We start from the raw sequence: 22,184 nt of genomic DNA, 5'->3' as shown, positions 1-22,184 counted from the left end.
AGTTTCTTTTGCTGGGCAGAAGCTCTTTAGTTTAATTAGGTCCCAATTGTCAATTTTTGTTTTTGCTGCATATGCTTTTGAGGCCTTAGCCATAAATTATTTGCACAGGCTAATATCCTGGTATTTCCTAGGTTTTCTTTGGTTATTGGTGGAATATTCTGTAGATGTCTATTAGGTCCAATTAGTCAAGTACTGAATTTAGGTCTAGAATTTCTTTGTTAGTTTTCTTCCTTGATGATCTGTCTAATGTTGTCAGGGGAGTGTTGAAGTCCCCCCACCCCCTGCTCCTCTGATTATTTTGTGGCTGTAAAAGTCTTTTCTTAGGTAGAAGTAATTATTTTATAAATCTGAGTGCTCCAATGTTGGGAGCATATATATTTAGGATCATTAAATCTTCTTGAATTGAATTCTTTATCATTATATCATGCCCTCTTTGTCCTTTTTTACTGTTGTTTGTTTAGGGTCTGATTTCTCTGATACAAGAATAGCATCCTCTGCTCTTTTTTATTTTGTTTGCATGATAGATCTTTTCCCATCCCTTTATTTTGAGCCTATAGTTGTCATTACATGTGAGATGGGTCTCTTGAAGACAGCAGAAGGATGGGTCTTGTTTTTTAATTCAATTTGCCACTCTATGTCTTTTAAGTGGAATGTTTAGGTCATTTATGTTCAAGGTTAATGTTGATATGTGAGGTGTTGTTTTTGTTGTGGTGTTGTTGGTTAGTTGCTTTGTAGTCTCAATTGTGTAGTTGCTTTATGCAGTCTGTAGGCTATGTACTTACGTGTGATTTTGTGGTATTGTTCTTTCATTTCTATGTTTAGGATTCCCTTAAGCATTTCTAGTAGAGCTGGTCTGCTGGTGCCAAATTCCCTCAGTGATTACTTGCTTGGGAAAGATTTTATTTGTGTTTTGTTTATAAGGCTTAGTTTGGCAGGATATGAAAGTCTTTGCTGGAATCCCTTCCCTTCCCTTTCTTTCTTTTTTTCTTTTCTTTTTTTTTTTTTTTTCCAGAGCCTCACTCTGTCACCCAGGCTGGAGTGCAATGGCATGATCTCAGCTCACTGCAACCTCTGCCTCCTGGGTTCAAGCAATTCTCCTGTCTCAGCCTCCTGAGTAGCTGGGATTACAGGTGCAGCCCAGCTAATTTTTTGTATTTTAGTAGAGACAGGGTTTCGCCGTGTTGCCCAGGGTGGTCTGGAACTCCTGAGCTGAGGCGATCCACTTGCCTCAGCCTCTCAAAGTGTTAGGATTACAGGCATGAGCCACTGCGCCTGGCCCAGGAATTTCTTTTCTTTAAGAATGCTAAAAATGGGCCCCCAATCTCTTCTGGCTTCTAAGTTTTCTGCTGAGAGTCTGCTGTTATTCTGATAGGATTCCCCTTATAGGTAATATGGCCCTTTTCTCTAATGCCTTAAGATTTTTTCTTTGGTTTGACCTTGGAAAGTCTGATGACTATGTCTTAGGGATGGTCAGCTTATACAGTATCTTGCAGGAGTTCTCTGGATTTCTTGGATCTGCATGCCAACTTCTTTAGTGAGATTGGGGAAATATTCCTGGATTATATACTCAAATATGCTTTCCAGTTGCTTACTTTCTTTTCTTTCCAAGGAATGATAATAAATCGTAGATTTAGTCACTTTACATAATCCCATATTTCTCAGAGCCTTTGCTCGTTTAAAAAAAAATTCTCTTTTCTTTAGTTTTTTCTGACTGGGTTGATTCAAAGGACCAATCTTTGAGCTCTGAAATTCATTCTTCTGCTTGGTATAATCTGTTGTTAAGGCTTCCAGTTTCACTTTGATACTCCTGTAGTGAGATTTTCAATTTCAGAAGCTCTGTTTGGTTCTTTCTTAATATAGCTATATCATCTTTCAAACCTTGGATAATTTCTCTGGCTTCTTTGCATTGGATTTCAACTTTCTCTTGGATCTCATTGAGTTTCCTTGTCATACATATTCTGAATTCTGTATCTATTATTTCAGACATTTCAATCTGACTAGGATCCATTGCTAGGGAACTAGTGTGATTCTCTGGAGGTAACAAAGCACTCTGGCTTTTTGTATTACTGAAGTTCTTGTGTGGATTTCTTCTTATCTATCTGAAGGAATTGATGCCTCTTTATCTTTCCGAATTTGCTTGTTTGGATGGAGTTTTTTGACTTTTTATTCTTTTTTTTCCTGGAGGATATGACGGTGGTGTATGTTGTGTACAATCAATTGGCTTTGTTTCTGGGTGCTTTCAGAAGGGCAATGCTCTATATGGGTTCCTTGGTTACATATAGGTTTATGCAGTGTGTTTGACAGGCATTGCTTGTAGCAATGTTATTTTTGTTTGGTATTGTAATTCAGGCTGTAGTCCTGGCTTAAAAGAGCCAGCACATAGGCTCTTAGTTGCAATAGCCCTCAGTGGGGGTGGAGGCACCAGAGAAGCATGCTCCTCCAACTCACAGTTACTTTCAGCAGGGGTGAGTCCAATGGAGAATCACAGAAAAGCAGCTTACTGAAGTACACACACTTACCAGGCCCCAATAGGAAGGGCTCCATGAGAATGTGGGTGAGGGTGGAAAATGAGAGATGCTCCCTCTTTAAGTCCATTCCTAGGCCTTGGTGGTGACTCTTTTAGTGGCTGGCGTCACACCCCCATTTCCTTTGTCCCAAGTGGGGCTCTGGTGGAGTGCGCTCCCTCCTTTCTTAGGGGTGGTTTGCACCAAGGACTGTCTCTAGAAGACCCCTTACTCCTTAGGTAACTGCCCATCCCCTGTGCTTGCCAAAGTTAGAGTGAGTTGTGGAGTATGTCTGCAGGTGGTTTGGTGATGCAGTTGTTCAAAGGTGGAGGCTCCCTGGACAGGGTAGTGGCACTGCCAGTGTACAACCAATATGGCACTTGCTGCCTAGGCTTCTCAGCCCAGCGGATGGTTGTGGGGCCTGCCCAGCTCATGCTCCCTGACCTGGTGGGTCTCCCTCCAGTCTCTGCCCAAGTAGCAGGCCCAACCAGCTAGGCTTGTCCCAAGCCATTTTTGTCCAGATCACTGAGCCAGCCCAGGCATTCTGGGCTATGGAACTCCATAAGGGAAAAGTGGTGGCTGTTAGGCCATGTTCATCCTGGAAAAAGAGGGGTGGGCTGGGCGCAGTGGCTCAGGCCTGTAATCCCAGCACTTTGGGAGGCCGAGGCAGGTGGATCGCCTGATGTCAGGAGTTCGAGACCAGCCTGGTCAACATGGTGAAACCCTGTCTCTACTAAAAATACAAAAATTAGCTGGGCATGGTGACAGGCACCTGTAATCCCAGCTACTTGGGAGGCTGAGGCAGGAGAACTACTCAAACCCGGGAGATGGAGGTTGCAGTGAGCTGAGATCGTGCCACTGCACTCTAGCCTGAATGACAGAGCGAGACTCTGTCTCAAAAAAAAAAAAAAAGAAAAAGAAAAAAAGAAAAAAAGAGGAGTGACCAGCTCCCTTGCTGGCATACAAACCTATGCCATACTCTTCTTTGTGTTCCCCTAGTCGAGCTCAGGCCACAGATATCAACTTGATATCCCTGGGTGGTGTGCTTGAGTCCTGGGGAGTTGGGACCAGAACTGTGGATTTTTCCCTTGGCCCCTAGGGGTCAAGCACTGGCTGTGATGGGGGTGGTGAACTACTCCTGGGCTGCCAATAAAACACTCAGGCAGGGCCGTGCAGGCTGTGCTGTGGGCACTCTCCCACAGGAGATGCCTCAGAGGTGGTCTTGGGAGGGGCCAGCAGGCAAAGGGGTGCATGGAATAGATGCACTTTGGACCTGTAGCAATGGTGGTGGGGCCTGTCTTGAGGCAAGAGCACGCCCAGGCCCTGCTCTTTCCTGGCCTGGCAGATAGCAGGAGCTGCAGCCACTCAGTGTAACATGGAGAGCTTTGGGGGATGAGTGTCTGTGGTAGTGTTATCCTGCAGCTGTACAGCACAGCAAAGCCTTCTGGGCTATGTGTGGGTTCAAATTGTGCCTCTGCTTATTCTTTGGGCTGCTCTGCCTGCCAGTCCAAAGGTCTGTGGGGGGTCACAAGAACTCCTGTGTCTAGGATCTCAGAGGTCCATGGCAGGAATGTGGTGCCCTGGGGTTCCTTCACTGACTCTTTCTTTAGGTCCAGTCCAAGTACAGGGGTTGGTTCTGGTGCCTGGTGACTCTGAGTAGGCCTAGGTCATGGGAGAGCTTCAAGTACATGCTGAAGAGCTTGGACTACCCTTAGGTAATGGTGCAGCATCACAAGGTCTTACACAGAGGAGTAAAACAACCCGGTTTGCTCTGGGTTATGATCTGGCACTGTGACCATGCTTTTAATAAACAGTGTTTTAATTTATCTGCTTTGGACATTTGTCACTGTATTTTTATAATTGAATCATGTATGGATCCACAGACCTTTGTGTAATATGACACAAATGTGCCCAGCCTGGTAGAAGAAGGGCAAAGGGAGAGGGCTATATTATTATTGAAATCCTCATGTAATTGTTGGACTGTGATCAGGTAGATTATGGACGGAGTAGGCAGAAGGCCTGGAGATGGAGGGGCTTGGCCAGTGACAGGGAAAATGCATGATGGTCTTAGGATTCTGCGAAGGACCCAGAGGTAACAGGCTAAATTGGAACCAAATGTTGAAGTCAAGGTGAAACAATTATTTTATTTGTTTATTTAGGAAGGTTATAATTTCCAGAGTGAGTGAGGGTGATTATTGATGTTTTGAGTTTACATGCACAACATTAATATGTATTTTAAGATGAAAGGCTACATACCTGGAAGACTAGATTGGCATTTTCATGCATTCCAAAAATTTCTGGGTCATCGATCAAAGGCAGATTTTCAATGTAGTCCTTAAACTCTTGTAGGCTGTCAGCCATGGGTGCAAAATAGATGCCTGTTATTAAAAACACAGAAGACAAATTTGTCTCAAATAGACTGGCTTTGTACTGCCAAGTTTGATTTTTCTTTGCATGGTGCAGATGGTGGCTGCAATCAGCTGGCTCATGTAGAAAGGGGGGCTGTTTTTCCTAAGCTTTCATGCTTTCATTGCTGTGTCTAGTTTTGTTACCTTTTCTTCAGGCCTTGAGAATCTCATTACTGTCCTAATTTTTCAGATGCCTTCTCCAGATGCATTTAAAGATGCAGAGAATCCAGGGATATGCTGCTGAAAGGTGTAACTCATTAAGGGCTTAAATTTATGCTTGTGTTAGAGATTGCTTTCATATTTGTTTGATAAACAACAACAGCCCTCTCTAATTCCCCAAACTAAAAGCTACATTGAAATCTAAGGGTTATTCAACTATCTATAGTGATTGAAGGATATACAGTTGAATCTTATCAGCTCTGACTGATGCTCAATGGTAGGAGCTTTTATGAGCTTGTACTGATCAAGTTGCTCCTTCCAAGGGGATCAACACTCAGGACAATTAATCTGTTTGCTGTCTGACTCATAATGAGCTATCTCCAACTCACAGATCTGGTTTTTACTCAACTTGCTGTAATAGACGTTTTCTTTTCTTTTTTTTTAAACTTTTATATAGTAGTAATAATAATATTTACTATGATTTAGAGACTGGGTCTTGTTATGTTGCCCAGGCTGGATTTGAACTCCTGAGCTCAAATGATTCTCCTACCTCAACCTCCTGAGTATCTGGGACCACAGACATGTGCCACTATGTCTGGATGTTTCATTTGATTACATTCAAAATATACTAGAACATAACATTGAAAACAAATTTAGACATAGTGCAATAAACTTTAAAATCGAAGTAATTCAAAGTAGTTACCATGCACTATGTATCTCTGTGATCCTACTATCAAACCAGCCCTGAAGGTGGCCAAGCATGGGGATAGGGTGTGGCTATAACAGGGTTGTGGAGACCCGACACAGACAGCCCTTGGGAAAGGGCTTTTCTGTAATATTGAAAAGTCATTCACCTGACTCAGAGTATTTATAATCTTCTTCTAGTGTTTCAGGAGAAAAAAATCTTTTCAAGATAGTACGAAGGCATCTTTGATCCCAGCTGTCTGTGACTCTACCACCATAAGTAATTTCACCTGAAAAGAAATTTGTATTTTGAAATTATTGCTGTTTTTAAAAAATTGATAGGCATATCTAATTTTAAAATTTTAATGTTTATTTATATACACATTTATTTGGTACTGAAAATGGAAAGCACACAACAGAATTTCCTTGAGTCAGTCCTCATGTCTACTCCCTCTCCTATGAAACCACTGAACTACTTTCCATCTCTATAGACTTGACTCATCTGGAAATTTCATATACATAGAATTGTACTTGTGGGCTTTTGTGTCTGGCTTCTTTTACTTAGCATAATGTTTTTGGGATTTATTTATGTTGTTGCATGTATCAGTACTTTATTCCTTTTTATGGTGGACTAATATTCTATTTATGGATATGCCATATTTTACTTAGCCATTCACCAGTTAATGGACATTTTTGGCCATTATGAACAATGCTGTTATGAACATTTGTGTACAAGTTTTGTTTCTGTGTGTTTTTTTGGTTTTGTTTTTTTGAGACGGAGTTTCACTCTCTCGCCCAGGCTGGAGTGCAGTGGCGTGATCTCGGCTCACTGCAACATCTGCTTTCTGGTTTCAAGTGATTCTCCTGCCCCAGCCTCCTAAGTAGCTGGGATTACAGGTGTGCACTACCACACCCAGCTAATTTTTGTATTTTTAGTAGAGATATGGTTTCACCATGTTGGCCAGGCTGGTCTCGAACTCCTGACCTCATGATTCACCCACCTGGGCCTCCCAAAGTGCTGGGATTACAGGCGTGAGCCACTGTGCCTGGCCTTGTGTACAAGTTTTTGTGAGGACATATGTTTTAATTTTTTCTAAGTACATATCTAGGAGTAGAATTGCTAAGTCATATGGCAACTTTATTTAAAATTTTTTTCAAAGCAGCAGGACAATTTTACATTGCCACCAGCAGGTATGAGGGTTCCAATTTTCTCATATGTTCACCTGCATTAGTTATTGTCTTTTAAAATTATAGTAATCCTAGTAGGTGTGAAGGGGCATTTCATTAGAGATTTAACTTTCATTTCCCTCATGACAAATTGAGCATCTTCTCATGTGCTTACTGGGCATTTGTATGTCCTTTTTTGGTGAAATGTCTATTCAAATAAAATCTTCAGCCATTTTAATATTGAGTTATTTTTCTTATTGTTGAGTTCTAAGAGGTCTTTATATACTTTGGATACAAGCCCTTACCAGATATATGATTTGCAAATATTTTCTCTCAATCTGTGTCTGCCTTTTCACTTTCTTGATGGTGTGTGTTGAAGTGTAAAAGTTTTAGATGTTGATGAAGTCCAATTTATTTTTTCTTTTTTGTGTCATATCTCGGAAGTCAGTGACTAACCCCAAATCACAATTTACTCCAAAGCTTTCTTCTAAGAGATTTACCTTTATCTGTTAATTGTAGGTCTGTCACCCATTTTGAATTAATTTTTGTGTATGGTATAAGGGTCCAAATTTATCCTTTTGTAGCTGGACACCCAATTGCCCCAGCATCATGTTGAAAAGACTATCCTTCCCCCATTGAATTGCCTTGGCACCTTTGTTGAAAATCAGTGGTCATAAATATAAAGGTCATTTCTAGATTCTCAATTCTGTTCCATTGATTTGTAAGCCTATTCTTTTTTAAAAAATATATGTGTGGCACATATACACCATGGAATACTATGCAGCCATAAAAAATGATGAGTTCGTGTCCTTTGTAGGGACATGGATGAAACTGGAAAACATCATTCTCAGTAAACTATCGCAAGGACAAAAAACCAAACACCGCATGTTCTCACTCATAGGTGGGAATTGAACAATGAGAACTCATGGACACAGGAAGGGGAACATCACACTCCGGGGACTGTTGTGGGGTGGGGGGAGGGGGGAGGGACAGCATTAGGAGATACACCTAATGCTAAATGACGAGTTAATGGGTGCAGGAAATCAACATGGCACATGGATACATATGTAACAAACCTGCACATTGTGCACATGTACCCTAAAACCCTAAAGTATAATTAAAAAAAAAAAAAAAAATAACCATTTGTTGAGTATGGGAAAAAAAAAAAATATATGTTATTTCTCAACACAAGATCCATCAATTCAAGACATTTTTGTAAGCAATGATACCAGCCATTCAGTCCATCCCCAAAGAACTGATGGTCCTGGGAGTTTAACCATGTCAATGAAGTCTTTTTTTATATTAACCAAAGAAAATGGGTGCCCTTTAACAAAGTTTTAATATTAGGAAGCACAGAAGTCAGAGGGAGCCAAATTAGGTCTGTAAAGTGAATACCTAATGATTTCCCATAAAAAGTCTTGCAAAAGTGCTCTAGTTTGATGAGATGCCTGAATAGCATTGTTGGAGTGGAGAAGGACTCTCTGGTGAAGTGTTCTTAGGCATTTTCCTGCTAAAGCTTTGGCTAACTTTTTAAAAATACTCTCATAATAAGCAGATGTTATCATTCTTTGGCCCTCCAGAAAGTCAAGAAGCAAAATGCCTTGAGCATTCCAAAAAACTGTTGCCATGAGCTTTGTTCTTGACTAGTCTGCTTTTGCTTTGACTGGACCACTTCCATCCCTTGGTAGCCATTGCTTTGATTGTGCTTTGTTTTCAGGATTGTACTGGTAAAGCCATGTTCCATCTCCTGTTATAATTCTTCAAAGAAATGCTTCAGGATCTTGACGGCACTTGCTTAAATTTCCATTGAAAGCTTTGCTCTTGTCTGCCTCTGATCTGGATGTAAGAGTTTTGGCACCTATGGAGTGGAAAGTTTGCTCAGCTTTAATTTTCAGTCAAAATTGTGTTAAATGAACCTATTGAGATGTCTATGGTGTTGGCTGTTAATTGTTGGTGTGCTTCAGTGAGGGCATGAACAAGATTAATTTTTTCTTTGCAAATTGATGTGGATGGCCCGATGCTGTGGGCTTCATCTTCAACACTGTCTTGGCCCTTCTTAAAAGTAGTTATCCATTTATAAACTGCTACTGATTTGTTTGGGGCACTGTCCTTATAAACTTTTTGTAAAGTATCAATATTTCGCCATTCTTCCACACAAGCTTCACTGTAAATTTGATGCTTGTTCTGCTTCAATTTTAGCAGAATTGATGTTTCCCTAGCAAGAGCTCCTTGCAAATTGATGTCTTATCCTTCTTAGTGCCTCAAACTAGATCCAGAAATGGAATTTTCAACACAGATTGAAGATCCAAATTTGTAAGAACTGGAACACCTCTCTTAATTTTCCCATAAAATCAGTCTTATTTACAGCAATACTTTGGGATATTTGCTGCTGAGATGTCCTGTTCCCTTCAGCGCAAATTTTTGACAGCTCTGAGACTCTTCTGACCAAGACTAGGTGCTGGCCTGGAGGGAACAGTGGATGGGTGCCACATAAAAAGAAATCGACCTGATAAAGGCTCTGCTCCCTTCATGCCAGAAACAAAAAATGTGATAAAGCTGTGGTCACCACTGCCAAGTCAAAATCTATGTCTATTCTTATGCCAGTGCCACAATGACTTGTTATAATTTTGCAGTAAGTTTTGAAATTGGGAAATGTTACTCTTTTGACTTCATTCTTTTTTTCAAGATTGTTCTTGCCATTTGAGGCCCTTCACATTTTCATATGAATTTTATAATCAGCTTATCAATTCCTGCAACATGCTAGTTGATCTGGGTGTAACAGTCTGCTGTTACATAGGGATTGCATTAAATCTATAGATCAGTCTGGCAAATTACTTTTTACCTCCACAATTACTTCCACAGCAGTAGAGACTGAGGTAACCTGAAACATCAAAGATTCTAGGAGAGGGAGAAGGAAAAGGAAAATGAGAAACAGGAAAACTCAGGGTAAGCAGAGGATACCAGACAACAATTTTGCCTACATCACCACTTTGCTAAGCAATTTTGGCCCCACTGGGATGGCTTGGGGCAGGAGTACAAAGTAACCTCCCAAATTCCAGGCCTTTCCCTATTGGTTCACTCTGGGGACTGGTCCTAATCTATTTTTACTGTTATTTTGCTGCCTTCATCTCAAACATGTTTTAAGGTTTCATTTTACCTTTTAGGCTCTAGATCACCTGATACCCTTCTGCTGTTCTCCATTTACCTTACTTGCCAATGAAAATCATCGATTTCCTTTCTGTCCCTTTTCAGAGCTCCTCCTTCCCCCATTTCCCAGTGCAAATATCCTCTCCCTTACTACTTGAGCCCACATGGTCCAAATTGGTTCTAATTTTGGCAACAAGATCCCTATGTAGTCACAGTTAAGATTTACCAAAAATTTAATTCCTGAAAGATTTTTCCTTTTTCACAGGTATATCTGAATTAACAGGTCTCTACTAGACAATTAATGTTTAGGTTCTTTTGAATTTAAGATCATGGACTCTGGAGGCTACACTGTTTGGGTTCAAATCTTGGCCCCAGCACTTTGTAAATGGTATGCCTCAGTTTTCTCATGTGTAGCACGGTGATAATAATAGTCCTCACATTGTAAGGTTGTTATGAGGATTAAATCTGCTAATTTTTGGGAAGTGCTTAAAATAGTGCTTGGCATGTAGCAAGCACTATTTTTCCTATTATTATTATTTGAGAAAGCAGCTGTCCCATTTTCAGTGTGTGAATATTCTCATGATGTCCTTATATGTTTTTGTCACAATCTTGTCTTCACACAAGGAACATAAAAAATCATCATCACCACTGTTAAACACTGAGGGAGGACACCATCTTTGTAAGGGCCAGGTGGGAGTAAACCAACAACTTTGTGGTACATAGATGGAAGGCCTGGCCACAAGGACGTACTCACCAGTAATGTAAATTAGTGCATCCCAGGGAATCTTTCCTTCTTTACAATAGAGGTTGAGGTTCAGTAAAGCACATTCCCTGTCACTGTCATTAAATTCATAGCAGATATTCCAACCAAGGGGGCCAAACTTCTTTCTCTCCTAAAATGAAAAATGAAAATCATCTGAAATAAAATTTGATGAAATTAATTTTGTGTAAAATATTGGAAACTAAAAAGAAGTTTCCATTGAAATTGGGCATCCCCACACTGCAAAATCAGTAAAATCATGTGGCTCAACTTCAGCTAGGCTTTCACCAAACAGAGGAAGCACCTCTTCCTTCAATACTGGCTCCTCCCCATATTTCCAAAAGAAAATTTGCTATTACCAGAAATTTGATAGACCTGTCAAAAGAACATTTTTCCTTCAAGATAAAATAAAGCATTTTCTCATCAAAGTAGGAAAAAAAAATTCACCTACAGTCTTTCGGCATAAAAATACTGACCCTGTAATCATCCATCTGGTGGAGAGAGCTACTCCCTACTGTTTTAAAGAGTCTGTCCATGATTCTTCAGTTGTGCCACACACAGAATCATATTTTTTGTTTCATGGCATACCATCATGAAATCCTCCCCCAACTTCCTTTGTTATCTCCCTATCCTACCTTAATTTCTTAAATTTGAAACTGATAATTATGCCATAAGTTTGATTCCAAGTTCCCAGCTCTTGATCTCAAAATTTTCCTAAAGCTTAAACTACCTCCTCATCTCAGCTGCTTTTGTTAGCGGAACAAGGGCCTCACCCAGAACCTCTGATCCCAACCTGTCAGACCTCCTCTAAGACCTTTTAACCTATTTATCTTATATCTGGCATCTTTTCTTTTCTTTTTTTTTTTTTTTTGAGACAGAGTCTTTCTCTGTTACCCAGGCTAGAGTGCAGTGGCACGATCACTGTTCATTCAGCCTTGACCTCCCAGGCTCAAGCAATCCTCCCACCTCAGCCTCCTGAGTAGCTGGGACTACAGGTGTGTGCCACCATGCCTGGCTATTTTTTAAAACTTTTGTAGAGATGGGGTTTCGCTGTGTTGCCCAGACTGGTCTTGAACTCCTGGGCTCAAGCGAACTGCCCATGTTGGCTTCCCAAAATGTTGGGATTACAAGGATGAGCCACTGTGCACAGTCTGATTCTTTCTTTCTTTCTTTCTTTCTTTCTTTCTTTCTTTCTTTCTTTCTTTCTTTCTTTCTTTCTTTCTTTCTTTCTTTCTTTCTTTCTTTCTCTGTAGGCCACATATGTTTGAAAACTGGGAAGCTAATATAGTAAATATGCCACCTATGAGGAAATCTATTTTGTGCTTGTTGAACTGAATTGAACCTACAGCATTCATCCAATTGATGGTATTCTGTAGGCAGATCAGACGAGAGGTGAGAGCTGAAGCTGTGAAATACAGAGGCAAGGGGAGTATAGAGACTGAATGAAAACAACTTGGGTTCAGACTCAGAATGGGGCCCTCAACATTTCACAATGACATTTACAAGCTTTCACTTAATTATTACTATTTATTTATTTCATAACACACTTCCTTGTTGCTATTAAAAGGCAGAGTTGAGTGTACCTGAATAATTGCATGGAAGAAACAAATGCCAAATATTATTTGTCTCCATTTTTTTCCAAGTATATTTTCTTCAAAAAACGAAGGTGTCATTTCAGTAAATGCTCGTCTGATATTTGCACGTAAGCCTTTTGGAGGCTCATTGGTCACCTGGATTTAGATAGAATATACGTGGCAGAGACAGTGATTTTATAGATTTGCATTATTTCTGAATAACACACATAGACGGAAGCCATTGAAATGATGTAGATAGCTGATGTTCATGGGGAGGTGGGGACCATACCTGGCATGTTTGAGCCTGCTTTGTATCTTGCTCAGGCACAGCCCAGGGAGAATAGGGAATGGCAGGATTCGCAGACCTACAGTGGTTGAACCACATGACAAGAACCTCAGACACTTCCATTTAGTGTCCATTTTTTCTAAACACAGGTCAGAAAGCATGCTCAGGGTTTCCTCATTGAATTTTGCATCATCCCGACATAGGGCATTGTTCCATAGTTTGTACCCATGATGTCCCATGACATGGGACAGGGAGGGAAGAAGCACCTCTTGTTCCTCATATGCAGAGGCTTGCCACAGATCATAAACTTCCAGCATTGAAATCCAGCAGCCATACTAGTATGGCTTGTAGGCCTTCTTGTCTCTCAAATGCTGAAACATTCCCTTAACACTGGAAGGGGTTCTCTTCTCATCACTCTGTACCCTTAACATTTTCTTGTGAGGGTGACAGCTGGGAGAGCTGAATGACCCATAGGACTAGAATATGCAAGGATGGGGTTGGGAAATTGTTTCTCTGCTTGTTATAGGTGAAAAGATAACTGACTTCACCTCTCCATGCTGGCCACACAGAAAACCTCCCCACGCTTCTGTGCAGGCTCTGATCTCCTGGGAGGCACTAGGTGAATATTCTGAAACCAACCATTTCACATTATTCCAACCATATGCATACATTACCTTGACAGAATTTTGAAGAACTGTAACAGGAAATGTATTACTAGGCATGGAGCTTAAAAAAAGTCGAAAAGTGTCCTTGATAGCACTCTCTGTTTAAAACAAAGATAAAACAACGAAAAAGGAAAATGTTTAGTTGGTAGTAGCACTTTTCTATAAGAAATGATTATTCTAGAGAAGGAAAAAATGCTATAAGCTTTGTTTAAAGACCTAATTAATCTATTACAAGTGTATTGTAAACTGTTTCAAAATGGGAGTAAGATGCATTGTTTTAGAAACTTCATGTTAGGAAGATTTGGCAGTCTAGAAGCAGGCACATTTGGGTAAATAAATTAGGAACACATTAATTTTTAATACTTGCTGAACTATTAAGGGCCTTATCTTTGAAATGGGAAACATTTTCAGTTGAAAAAGAGGGCAGTTATTGCCCATGTATTATTCTCATGAGGATTTTTTGACCGTTCAGTTTAACACAAGTTGCATGAAAATGGCCAAAAAGCCCTACTGAGAAAAGAATTCTCCCCTCAGCAGAAAAGTTGCAAAGGAAACAAGGGAGCAAGGATATGGAGAGACCCCATGTGTGGCATTAGCACGTTAAGTCAATGCACTTACTTTCTGAGCTATGGACAGAGGACCCAAGAAAGAATGAGCTCCACTGTAGGTTCAAAAGGCCAAAGTAAAGTTGGAAAAATCATTGTTCCCATCACAGGAATACACAGGCATCATCCAAGGACAACTTCCTTGGCATTGGTTTTTAAGTACATATTATGCTGTTTCTCAAACATGCTAGGCTGGCTCCCTCACTAGGGCCTTTGCACTGGCTGTTCCCTTAGATTCCCTCACTTTCTTCATGTCTTGGCCAAATATCACCTTCTCAAAGAGGACTACTCAGATTAAACCACTTAAAATTGCTATCTTCCTTGTTCCCTACTCACATCCCATCTCAATCTTTCTGATCCTCCTTACCTTACTCTCCTTTTTATTTTTTCCAAAGCACAACCATGTTCTAACACAACGTATATGTTACTTATTTACCACGTGGTTAATTCATTGTCTGTCTCCCCCCAACTAGAATGGAAACTCTATGAGGACAAATATCTGTGGTTGTTTTGTTCATCAACATATCCTAGAACAATATATGGTACATAGTAGGTCCTTAATTATTTATGAAATGAATGACAGCAAATCAAAGCTGATTTCATGCTTCTTGGTTTGGTAATCTAATTTCACAAGCCACATTAAATAGCCCAAATTAAAAGTTAGTTCTACCAGATTCTAGAGCAACATTAACACTGCTTGCATAGTAAAAACTATTAGGCAAAGAAGTCAAACAACAACCAAAGTCTTAGGGCCAATGATTTCAGTAACCAAAAAAACCAAAGAAAGAAGAAGGCCAGGTTTGGAGAAGGATTTTTTCCATACTTTTGTTCTTATAATTGCAAAAGCACCAAGCTTCTTAACTTTCATAGACATCATAGTATTTTAGGGCTGGACTAGAAGAGCATCTTAGAAATCATCTTAGTACAGGACTTTTCATGATGATGTCATGTAGTCATTTTATAGCTGGGGAAACTGGCCCAGAAAACAGATATGACATGCACAGTCAGGAAGTGGTGGGGCAGAACCCTACAGAGGTGTTAGGATTTCAAGTTCTGAGGTTTTTTTTTTTTTTTTTTTTTCTTTTTCTTCCTTTTGTATTTTCAGCTTATTATCTGAATGTATTTTATTTCCTACTGGTTCAAGTTAAACATCAGAACTTAAATGGTTAGGTGATAAATGATTATAGCAAGCGCCAGAAGAGGATTTTTTCTATCCACTTAAGTTTAGTAAGCACTAACAACTTCACAAACAACTTCACAAACAACTTCAGCTGGCTTCATTAGCCGATCCAGTCTCCTTGAAGAACTGGCAAATGTTCTTGTCCTAGTTATAGTGAAACTGAATGGCATCTCCATATTCTGGAGGCTCATGTAGTACCACCACAGTAAATTGCTTGTTTGATGCCTCTCTAGCATTTTTTTCTTAATTATATTCCTAATCACTGGGGACCCCTGACCAGTACTGAAGACCTCCTTGTCATTTCTCTTTAATTATTTAAGTAGAAATAAGCCACAGGTCCAGCAGGAAGCAGGCCATCTCTTATTTGACTGCAAAAGAGTGGAAATAGTGGAGATTCTGAATGGTGGATAAAAATGAGTCCTTACCTTTGTCAGAAGCAGCCTGCAGAAGGCTTGTGGGTGAGGGCAGGGGGCCAGGAAGTGAAGGGCTTTTAGGGGAAGGCTTCTAAACCCTGAGCTGGCTCAGTGACCAGTGCAGACTGGGGACTCTGTAAAGGAGCAGCTCTTCACCTTAATAAGCAGCACTAAATAAAGTGATTTGCAAGATCATCTGCAGAGCTCTCACCTTTCCAGAAAGCTTTCTGTAGGGAGGGCACAAATAAAGGCCTCAGAGAAAGGGCTCTCTCTGGATATGCTTGCCTGGAGGTTCTCCCCCAGGGCTTCACAGCAGAGTGATAGAGTGGGACCCACACAACTTGTTACCAATAAAATAGTTCCTGAGGTTTTGGTTATTTTTATAGTAACACTTTAAAATGAGTAGATTCTAATTCCACTTCCTCTCTTTGCAGCCCATTACACTTTCTTGAGTAGGCAAAAAAGTGGTGAGATAAAACTAGTGCTAGCAACTATGAGTAATGCTGGGCACGCCCATGGGTTGGGTGTGGCTCTGAGGCACATGTAAAGGTTAGTTGCCATGCAGGTTACAGAAGATAAAAGGTGGTAAAACACTACTCTAAGGGAATTGGTGGTAATTCTGTTCCTTTACATTTCTCATTTTATAGGGAAGGATTTAATTTCCTTTGTTTGTCCTAAGTATATTTTTCTTTTCATTATGCCTATAAGTAATATATTTCAAATTTAAATGACCTCTCATAGAAGGCAATAAGAAACAGAAATGATCCAGTGGACCCTAGCCTCAACTTGGAATTCTGAAGGCCTTTTATCAAACCCTGGTTGTGTGAATTAGCTAAATCTGTCTAGGCCTCAAATTTCTCCTCTTTCATATATGGAAACACAGTGCCTACAATAATGAATTACTATAAGGAATGAATTCAACAAGAAAAGGTTACATAAAAATGTTATTATTATGCAAGGGCTATATGCTCAACATACCTGGATCTGTGAAGGTTTTAATGAGCTCTTCCATTGCCAACATCCAAGAAACAGCAAGATGGCAATTTTGCAAAAATACCCAGTTTCCTGATTTCATTGCATCCTTGATCATTTTTTCAGCAATAGGTCCTTGTCCTTGCCCCAGTGAAATTGACTGCACCCTGAATTGAACAGCAAGAACACAATATCATCTTATGCTATTTTAAAGCAAAATCAATATAAAGAAATGTAAATACAGTAGACTCTTGCTTAGGATATATAAACATTTTGAATCCTCATTCCAACAGGAGTGCAAATATGTTTTCCTTATTTCTTGTTTTTAAAAATATTTTTACCATGACCCACACAGAAAAGTGCAAAAACCGAATATACGGCTCTACAAATGATCACAAATCAATACCTGTGGTTGAGAAGAGACCTGTGCTGATACACTAGAGACATTTCTCTCATGCCTCTCTCCACCGCAATGATTTCCCCTTTCTTTTTCCCACATGTAATCATTATCCTAACTTCTAACAATACTATAGATCAGTTTTTAAACACTTAAAAAATTAAAGTCTAACATATATACAGAAAAATACATATTATTAGTGTATGGCTCAATGAATTCTCACAATGCAAATGTGCACATGTACCACTACCTAGGTCAAAAAACAGTACCCCTCCTTATCCCAAAAGGCAAAAACAATTTTGAATTCTAATGCCATTGATTAATCACACAACATCTGTGAAAGCCAATGTGGGAAACTAGCTACAACTAAGAAACCTGTGCAAAGTATTGGCTCTCTGAAAGCACCCAGAAACAAAGCCAATGAACTATACACAACATACACCACAGTCAAGCCCTCAAAGGAAAACAGGAATACAAAAATAAAAAGCCTCAACGAAATGACAGAAACTTGAAAATGATAAACACTAGCCCCCTTGGATAATTAGGAATCAGCACAAGAATTCTGGCAATTCAAAAAATCAATGTTTCCTTACCTCTAAAATATTGCAATGTATCCAACCAGATTGAAATGTCTGAAATGACAGACATAGAATTCAGAATCTGGATGGCAATGAAACTCAATGAGATCTAAGAGAAAGTTGTAATCCAGTCCAAAGAAGCCAGTAAAATGATCCAAGAGTTGAAAGATGACATAGCTATATGAAGAAAAAACAAAACTGAACTCCTGGAATTGAAAAATTCACTACAGGAATTTCAAAATACAATTGGAAGCATTAACAACATACTAGGCCAAGTCAAAAAAGAATTTCAGAACTCAAAGACTGTCCCTCAAAACAACCCAGTTAGGCAAAAATAAAGAAAAAAGAATTTAAAAAATGGACAAAGCCTATGAGAAATATGAGATTATGCAAATAGATAAAACCTGTGCCATACTGGCATTCCTGAGAGAGGAGAAAAGGTAAACAACTAGGGTAACATATTTGAGAATACAGTCCATGAAAGTTTTAAGTTTTGCCAATATTGCTAGGGAGGTTGACACGCAATTTCAAGAAATTCAGAGAAACCCTGGGAGATACTATATAAGATGACCATCCCCAAGACACATAGTCATCAAACTTTCCATGATCAATGTGAAAAAAAAATTCTTAAAGGCAGCTAGAGGAAAAGGTCAGATCACTTACAAAGGTCATCCTATCAGGCTAACAGCAGACTTCTCAGCAAAAACATTACAAGCCAGAAGAGATAACAGAACTATATTCAGCATTCTTAAAGAAAAGAAATTCCAACCAACAATTTCATATCCTGTCAGACTAAGCTTCATAAGCAAAGGAGAAATAAAAGCTTTTCCAGATAAGCAATTGGTAAGACAATTCTTTACCACTAGACCAGCATTACAAAAGATTCATAAAAGAGCTCTAAACATGGAAATGAAGGAGTGATACCTGCTACCACAAAGACACACTTAAGTCCAGAGCCCATAGACTCTATAAAGCAACTACACAATCAAGACTACAAAGCAACCAGCTAAAAACATCACAATAGGATCAAAACCTTACATATCAATATTAACCTTGGATATAAGTGGTCTAAACACCCCATTTAACAGGCACAGAGTAGCAAGTTGGATAAAAAAATAAGACCCAACCATCTATCTTCAAGAGACCAATTTCTCATGTAACAAAACCAATAGGCTCAAAGTAAAAGGGTGGAGAAAGATCTATCATGCAAAAGGAAAACAAGAGAAGAGGAAGTGACTATTCTTATATTGTAGAAATAAGACTAAATTGACAACAGTAACAAAGGACAAAGTAGGGCATTACCTAATGGTAATGGGTTGAATTCAACAAAAAGACTTAACTATCCTAAATATAGATGCACCCAACATTGGAATACCAAGATTCATAAAACAACTACTTCAAGACCTACAAAAAGACTTGGAAAGCCACATCATAATAGTGGGGGTACTTCAACATCCCACTGACAGCATTAGACAGATCATTTTGGCAGAAAACTAACAAAAAATTTCTGGACACAAATTAGACACTTAATCAATTGGATCTAAGAGCTATCTACAGAATACTCCACCCATCAACCACAGAATATACATTTTTTTCATCTGTATATGGAACATAGTCTAAGATCAACCACATGCTCAACCATAATAGATTTGATAGATTCAAAAAGATCAAAATCATACCAAGCATACTCTCAGACAACAGTGGAATTAAAATAGAAATCAATACCAAGATCTCTCAAAACCACACAATTACATGGAAACTAAACAACTTTATTCTGAGTAACTTTTGGGTAAACAACATATTAAGGCAGAAATAAAACACTTCTTTGAAACAAATGAAAAGAGAGAGACACAATATGCTGAAATCTCTGGGATGCAGCAAAAGCAGTGTTAAAAGTTTACAGTGTGTCTGGGTGCAGTGCCTGTAATCCCAGCACTTTGAGAGGCTGAGGTGGAGGGCACTTGAACTCAATTTGAGATCATCTTGGGCAACCTGGCAAAACCCTGTCTCTACAAAAAATACAGAAATTAACCAGGCATAGTGGTGTGTGCCTGTAGTCCCAGCTACTTGGGAGGTACAGGAGGGAGGATCACCTGACCCTGGGGAGGTTGAGGCTGCAGTGAGCCATGATCACTCCACCACAGTACGGCCTGGGCAACAGAGTGAGACCCTGTCTCAAAAAAAAAAACTTTATAGTGCTAAATTCCTACATTGAGAATTAGATTCACGATCTAATATTGCAATTAGATGAACTAGAAAAACAAGAATAAACAAATCCTGAATTTAGCAGAAGAAAAAGAATAACTAAAATCAGAGCAGAACTAAATGAAATTGGGACCCTAATATCCATACAAAGAATTAATAAAGCCAGGTGCTGGAGCCACTGCCACCAAGTCCAGATCTCATTGCCGCATGCCCCCAATGCCCAACGGATGTGCATTCCTGATTCCTTTTGGTTCCAAGTCCAATATGGCAACTCTCAAGGATCAGCTGATTCATAATCTCCTACAGGAAGAAGAGACCCCCCCAAGATAAGATTATAGTTGTTGGGGTTGGTTATATATAGTTACCAAGTCCACAAAGGAGTTGGTAGATGAACTTGCTCTTGTTGATGTCATGGAAGATAAACTGAAGGGAGAGATGATGGATCTCCAACATGGCAGCCTTTTTCTTAGAACACCAAAGATTGTCTCTGGCAAAGACTATAATGTAACTGCAAACTCCAAGCTGGTCATTATCACTGCTTGGGTACGTGAGCAAGAGGGAGAAAGCCGTCTTAATTTGGTCCAGCCTAATGTGAACATCTTTAAATTCATCATTCCTAATGTTGTAAAATACAGCCCGAACTGCAACTTGTTTATTGTTTCAAATCCAGTGGATATCTTGACCTATGTGGCTTGGAAGATAAGTGGCTTCCCCAAAAACCGTGTTATTGGAAGTGGTTGCAATCTGGATTCAGCCCGATTCCATTACCTGATGGGGGAAGGGCTGGGAGTTCACCCATTAAGCTGTCATGGGTGGGTCCTTGGGGAACATGGAGATTCCAGTGTGCCTGTATGGAATGGAGGGAATGTTGCTGATGAAGATTCTGCACCCAGATTTAGGGACGGATACAGATAAGTAACAGTGGAAACAGGTTCACAAGTAGGTGGTTGAGAGTGCTTATGAGATGATCAAACTCAAAGGCTGGGACACTGGACCCTCTGTGGCAGATTTGGCAGAAAGTATAATGAAGAATCTTAGGCAGGTGCACCTAATTTCCACCATGATTAAGGGTCTCTATGGAATAAAGGATAATGTCTTCCTTAATGTTCCTTGCATTTTGGGACAGAATGGAATCTCAGACCTTGTGAAGGAGACTCTGACTCCTGAGGAAGAGACCTGTTTGAAGAAGAATGCAGTTATGCTTTGGGGAATCCAAAAAGACCTGCAATTTTATTTATTTATTTATTTATTTATTTATTTATTTATTTATTTATTGTTATACTTTAAGTTCTAGGGTACATGTGCACAACGTGCAGGTTTGTTACATATGTATACATGTGCCATGTTGGTGTGCTGCACCCATTAACTCGTCATTTACATTGGGTATATCTCCTAATGCTTTCCCTCCCCCCTCCCCCCACCCCACAACAGGCCCCGGTATGTGATGTTCCCCTTCCTGTGTCCAAGTATTCTCATTGTTCAATTCCCACCTATGAGTGAGAACATGCAGTGTTTGGTTTTTTGTCCTTGCAACAGTTTGCTGAGAATGATGGTTTCCAGCTTCATCCATGTCCCTACAAAGGACATGAACTCATCTTTTTATATGGCTGCATAGTATTCCATGGTGTATATGTGCGACATTTTCTTAATCCAGTCTATCACTGATGGACATTTGGGTTGGTTCCAAGTCTTTGCTATTGTGAATAGTGCCGCAATAAACATACATGTGCGTGTGTCTTTATAGCAGCATGATTTATAATCCTTTGGGTATATACCCAGTAATGGTATGACTGGGTCAAATGGTATCATTAAAAGGTCAGGAAACAACAGGTGCTGGAGAGGATGTGGAGAAATAGGAACACTTTTACACTGTTGGTGGGACTGTGAACTAGTTCAACCATTGTGGAAGACAGTGTGGTGATTCCTCAAGGATCTAGAACTAGAAGACCTGCAATTTTAACGTCTTCTGATGTCAGATCATTTCACTGTCTAGGCTACAATAGGATTTTAGTTGGAGGTTGTGCATGTTGTCCTTTTTATCTGACCTTTGATCAAAGCAGTAATATTTTAAGATGCACTGGGAAAAACATCAATTCCTGAAGTTGGACATAGGAATGGTTTGTAAAATCCTACAGCTATATCTTGATGCTAGATGGTACTAATCTTGTGTAGTCCTAAACTGGTCAGTGTGAAATAGTTCTACCACCTCTGAGGCACCACTGCCAATGCTGCACATGCTGCAGTTGCCCCTTAAGCCAGATGGATGTTTACTGTGTTTTACATAACTTCCTGGCTCCTTCACTGGACATTCCTAGTCCAATATTCTTTCCCAATCAGTCACATCCTGGGATCCAGTGTATAAATCCAATATCGTATGTCTTGTGCATAATTGTTCCAAAGGATCTCATTTTGTGATCTATATATGTCAGTAGTGTACATTACCATATAATGTAAAAGATCTACATATAAACAATACAACC

At 39.7% G+C, this 22,184-nt stretch overlaps 1 protein-coding gene and 1 pseudogene across 6 annotated transcripts in view; one reads left to right on the top strand and one right to left on the bottom strand.

Moving 5' to 3' along the window:
- The window catches only part of DNAH6 (dynein axonemal heavy chain 6), a 342,612-nt gene that overhangs the window by 18,624 nt on the left and 301,804 nt on the right, over positions 1-22,184 (bottom strand). For all 6 annotated transcript variants that reach the window (XM_058428736.1, XM_058428735.1, XM_058428738.1 and 3 more), the window contains 6 exons: positions 16,531-16,691; positions 13,364-13,452; positions 12,413-12,559; positions 10,824-10,962; positions 5,926-6,045; positions 4,761-4,882 (listed from right to left, as the gene is read on the bottom strand). In XM_058428736.1, the coding sequence (XP_058284719.1) occupies positions 4,761-4,882; positions 5,926-6,045; positions 10,824-10,962; positions 12,413-12,559; positions 13,364-13,452; positions 16,531-16,691 (778 nt within the window). The remainder of the gene's footprint in view (positions 1-4,760; positions 4,883-5,925; positions 6,046-10,823; positions 10,963-12,412; positions 12,560-13,363; positions 13,453-16,530; positions 16,692-22,184) is intronic.
- LOC116483696 (L-lactate dehydrogenase A chain-like) lies at positions 19,951-20,929 on the top strand (annotated as a pseudogene).

The sequence above is a fragment of the Hylobates moloch genome, unplaced genomic scaffold (genome assembly GCF_009828535.3).
Source record: "Hylobates moloch isolate HMO894 unplaced genomic scaffold, HMol_V3 SCAFFOLD_15, whole genome shotgun sequence".
In the NCBI taxonomy this organism is placed as follows: domain Eukaryota; kingdom Metazoa; phylum Chordata; class Mammalia; order Primates; family Hylobatidae; genus Hylobates; species Hylobates moloch.
Note: the sequence above shows the minus strand (reverse complement) of the source record. Positions and strands in the feature narration are given on the sequence as shown.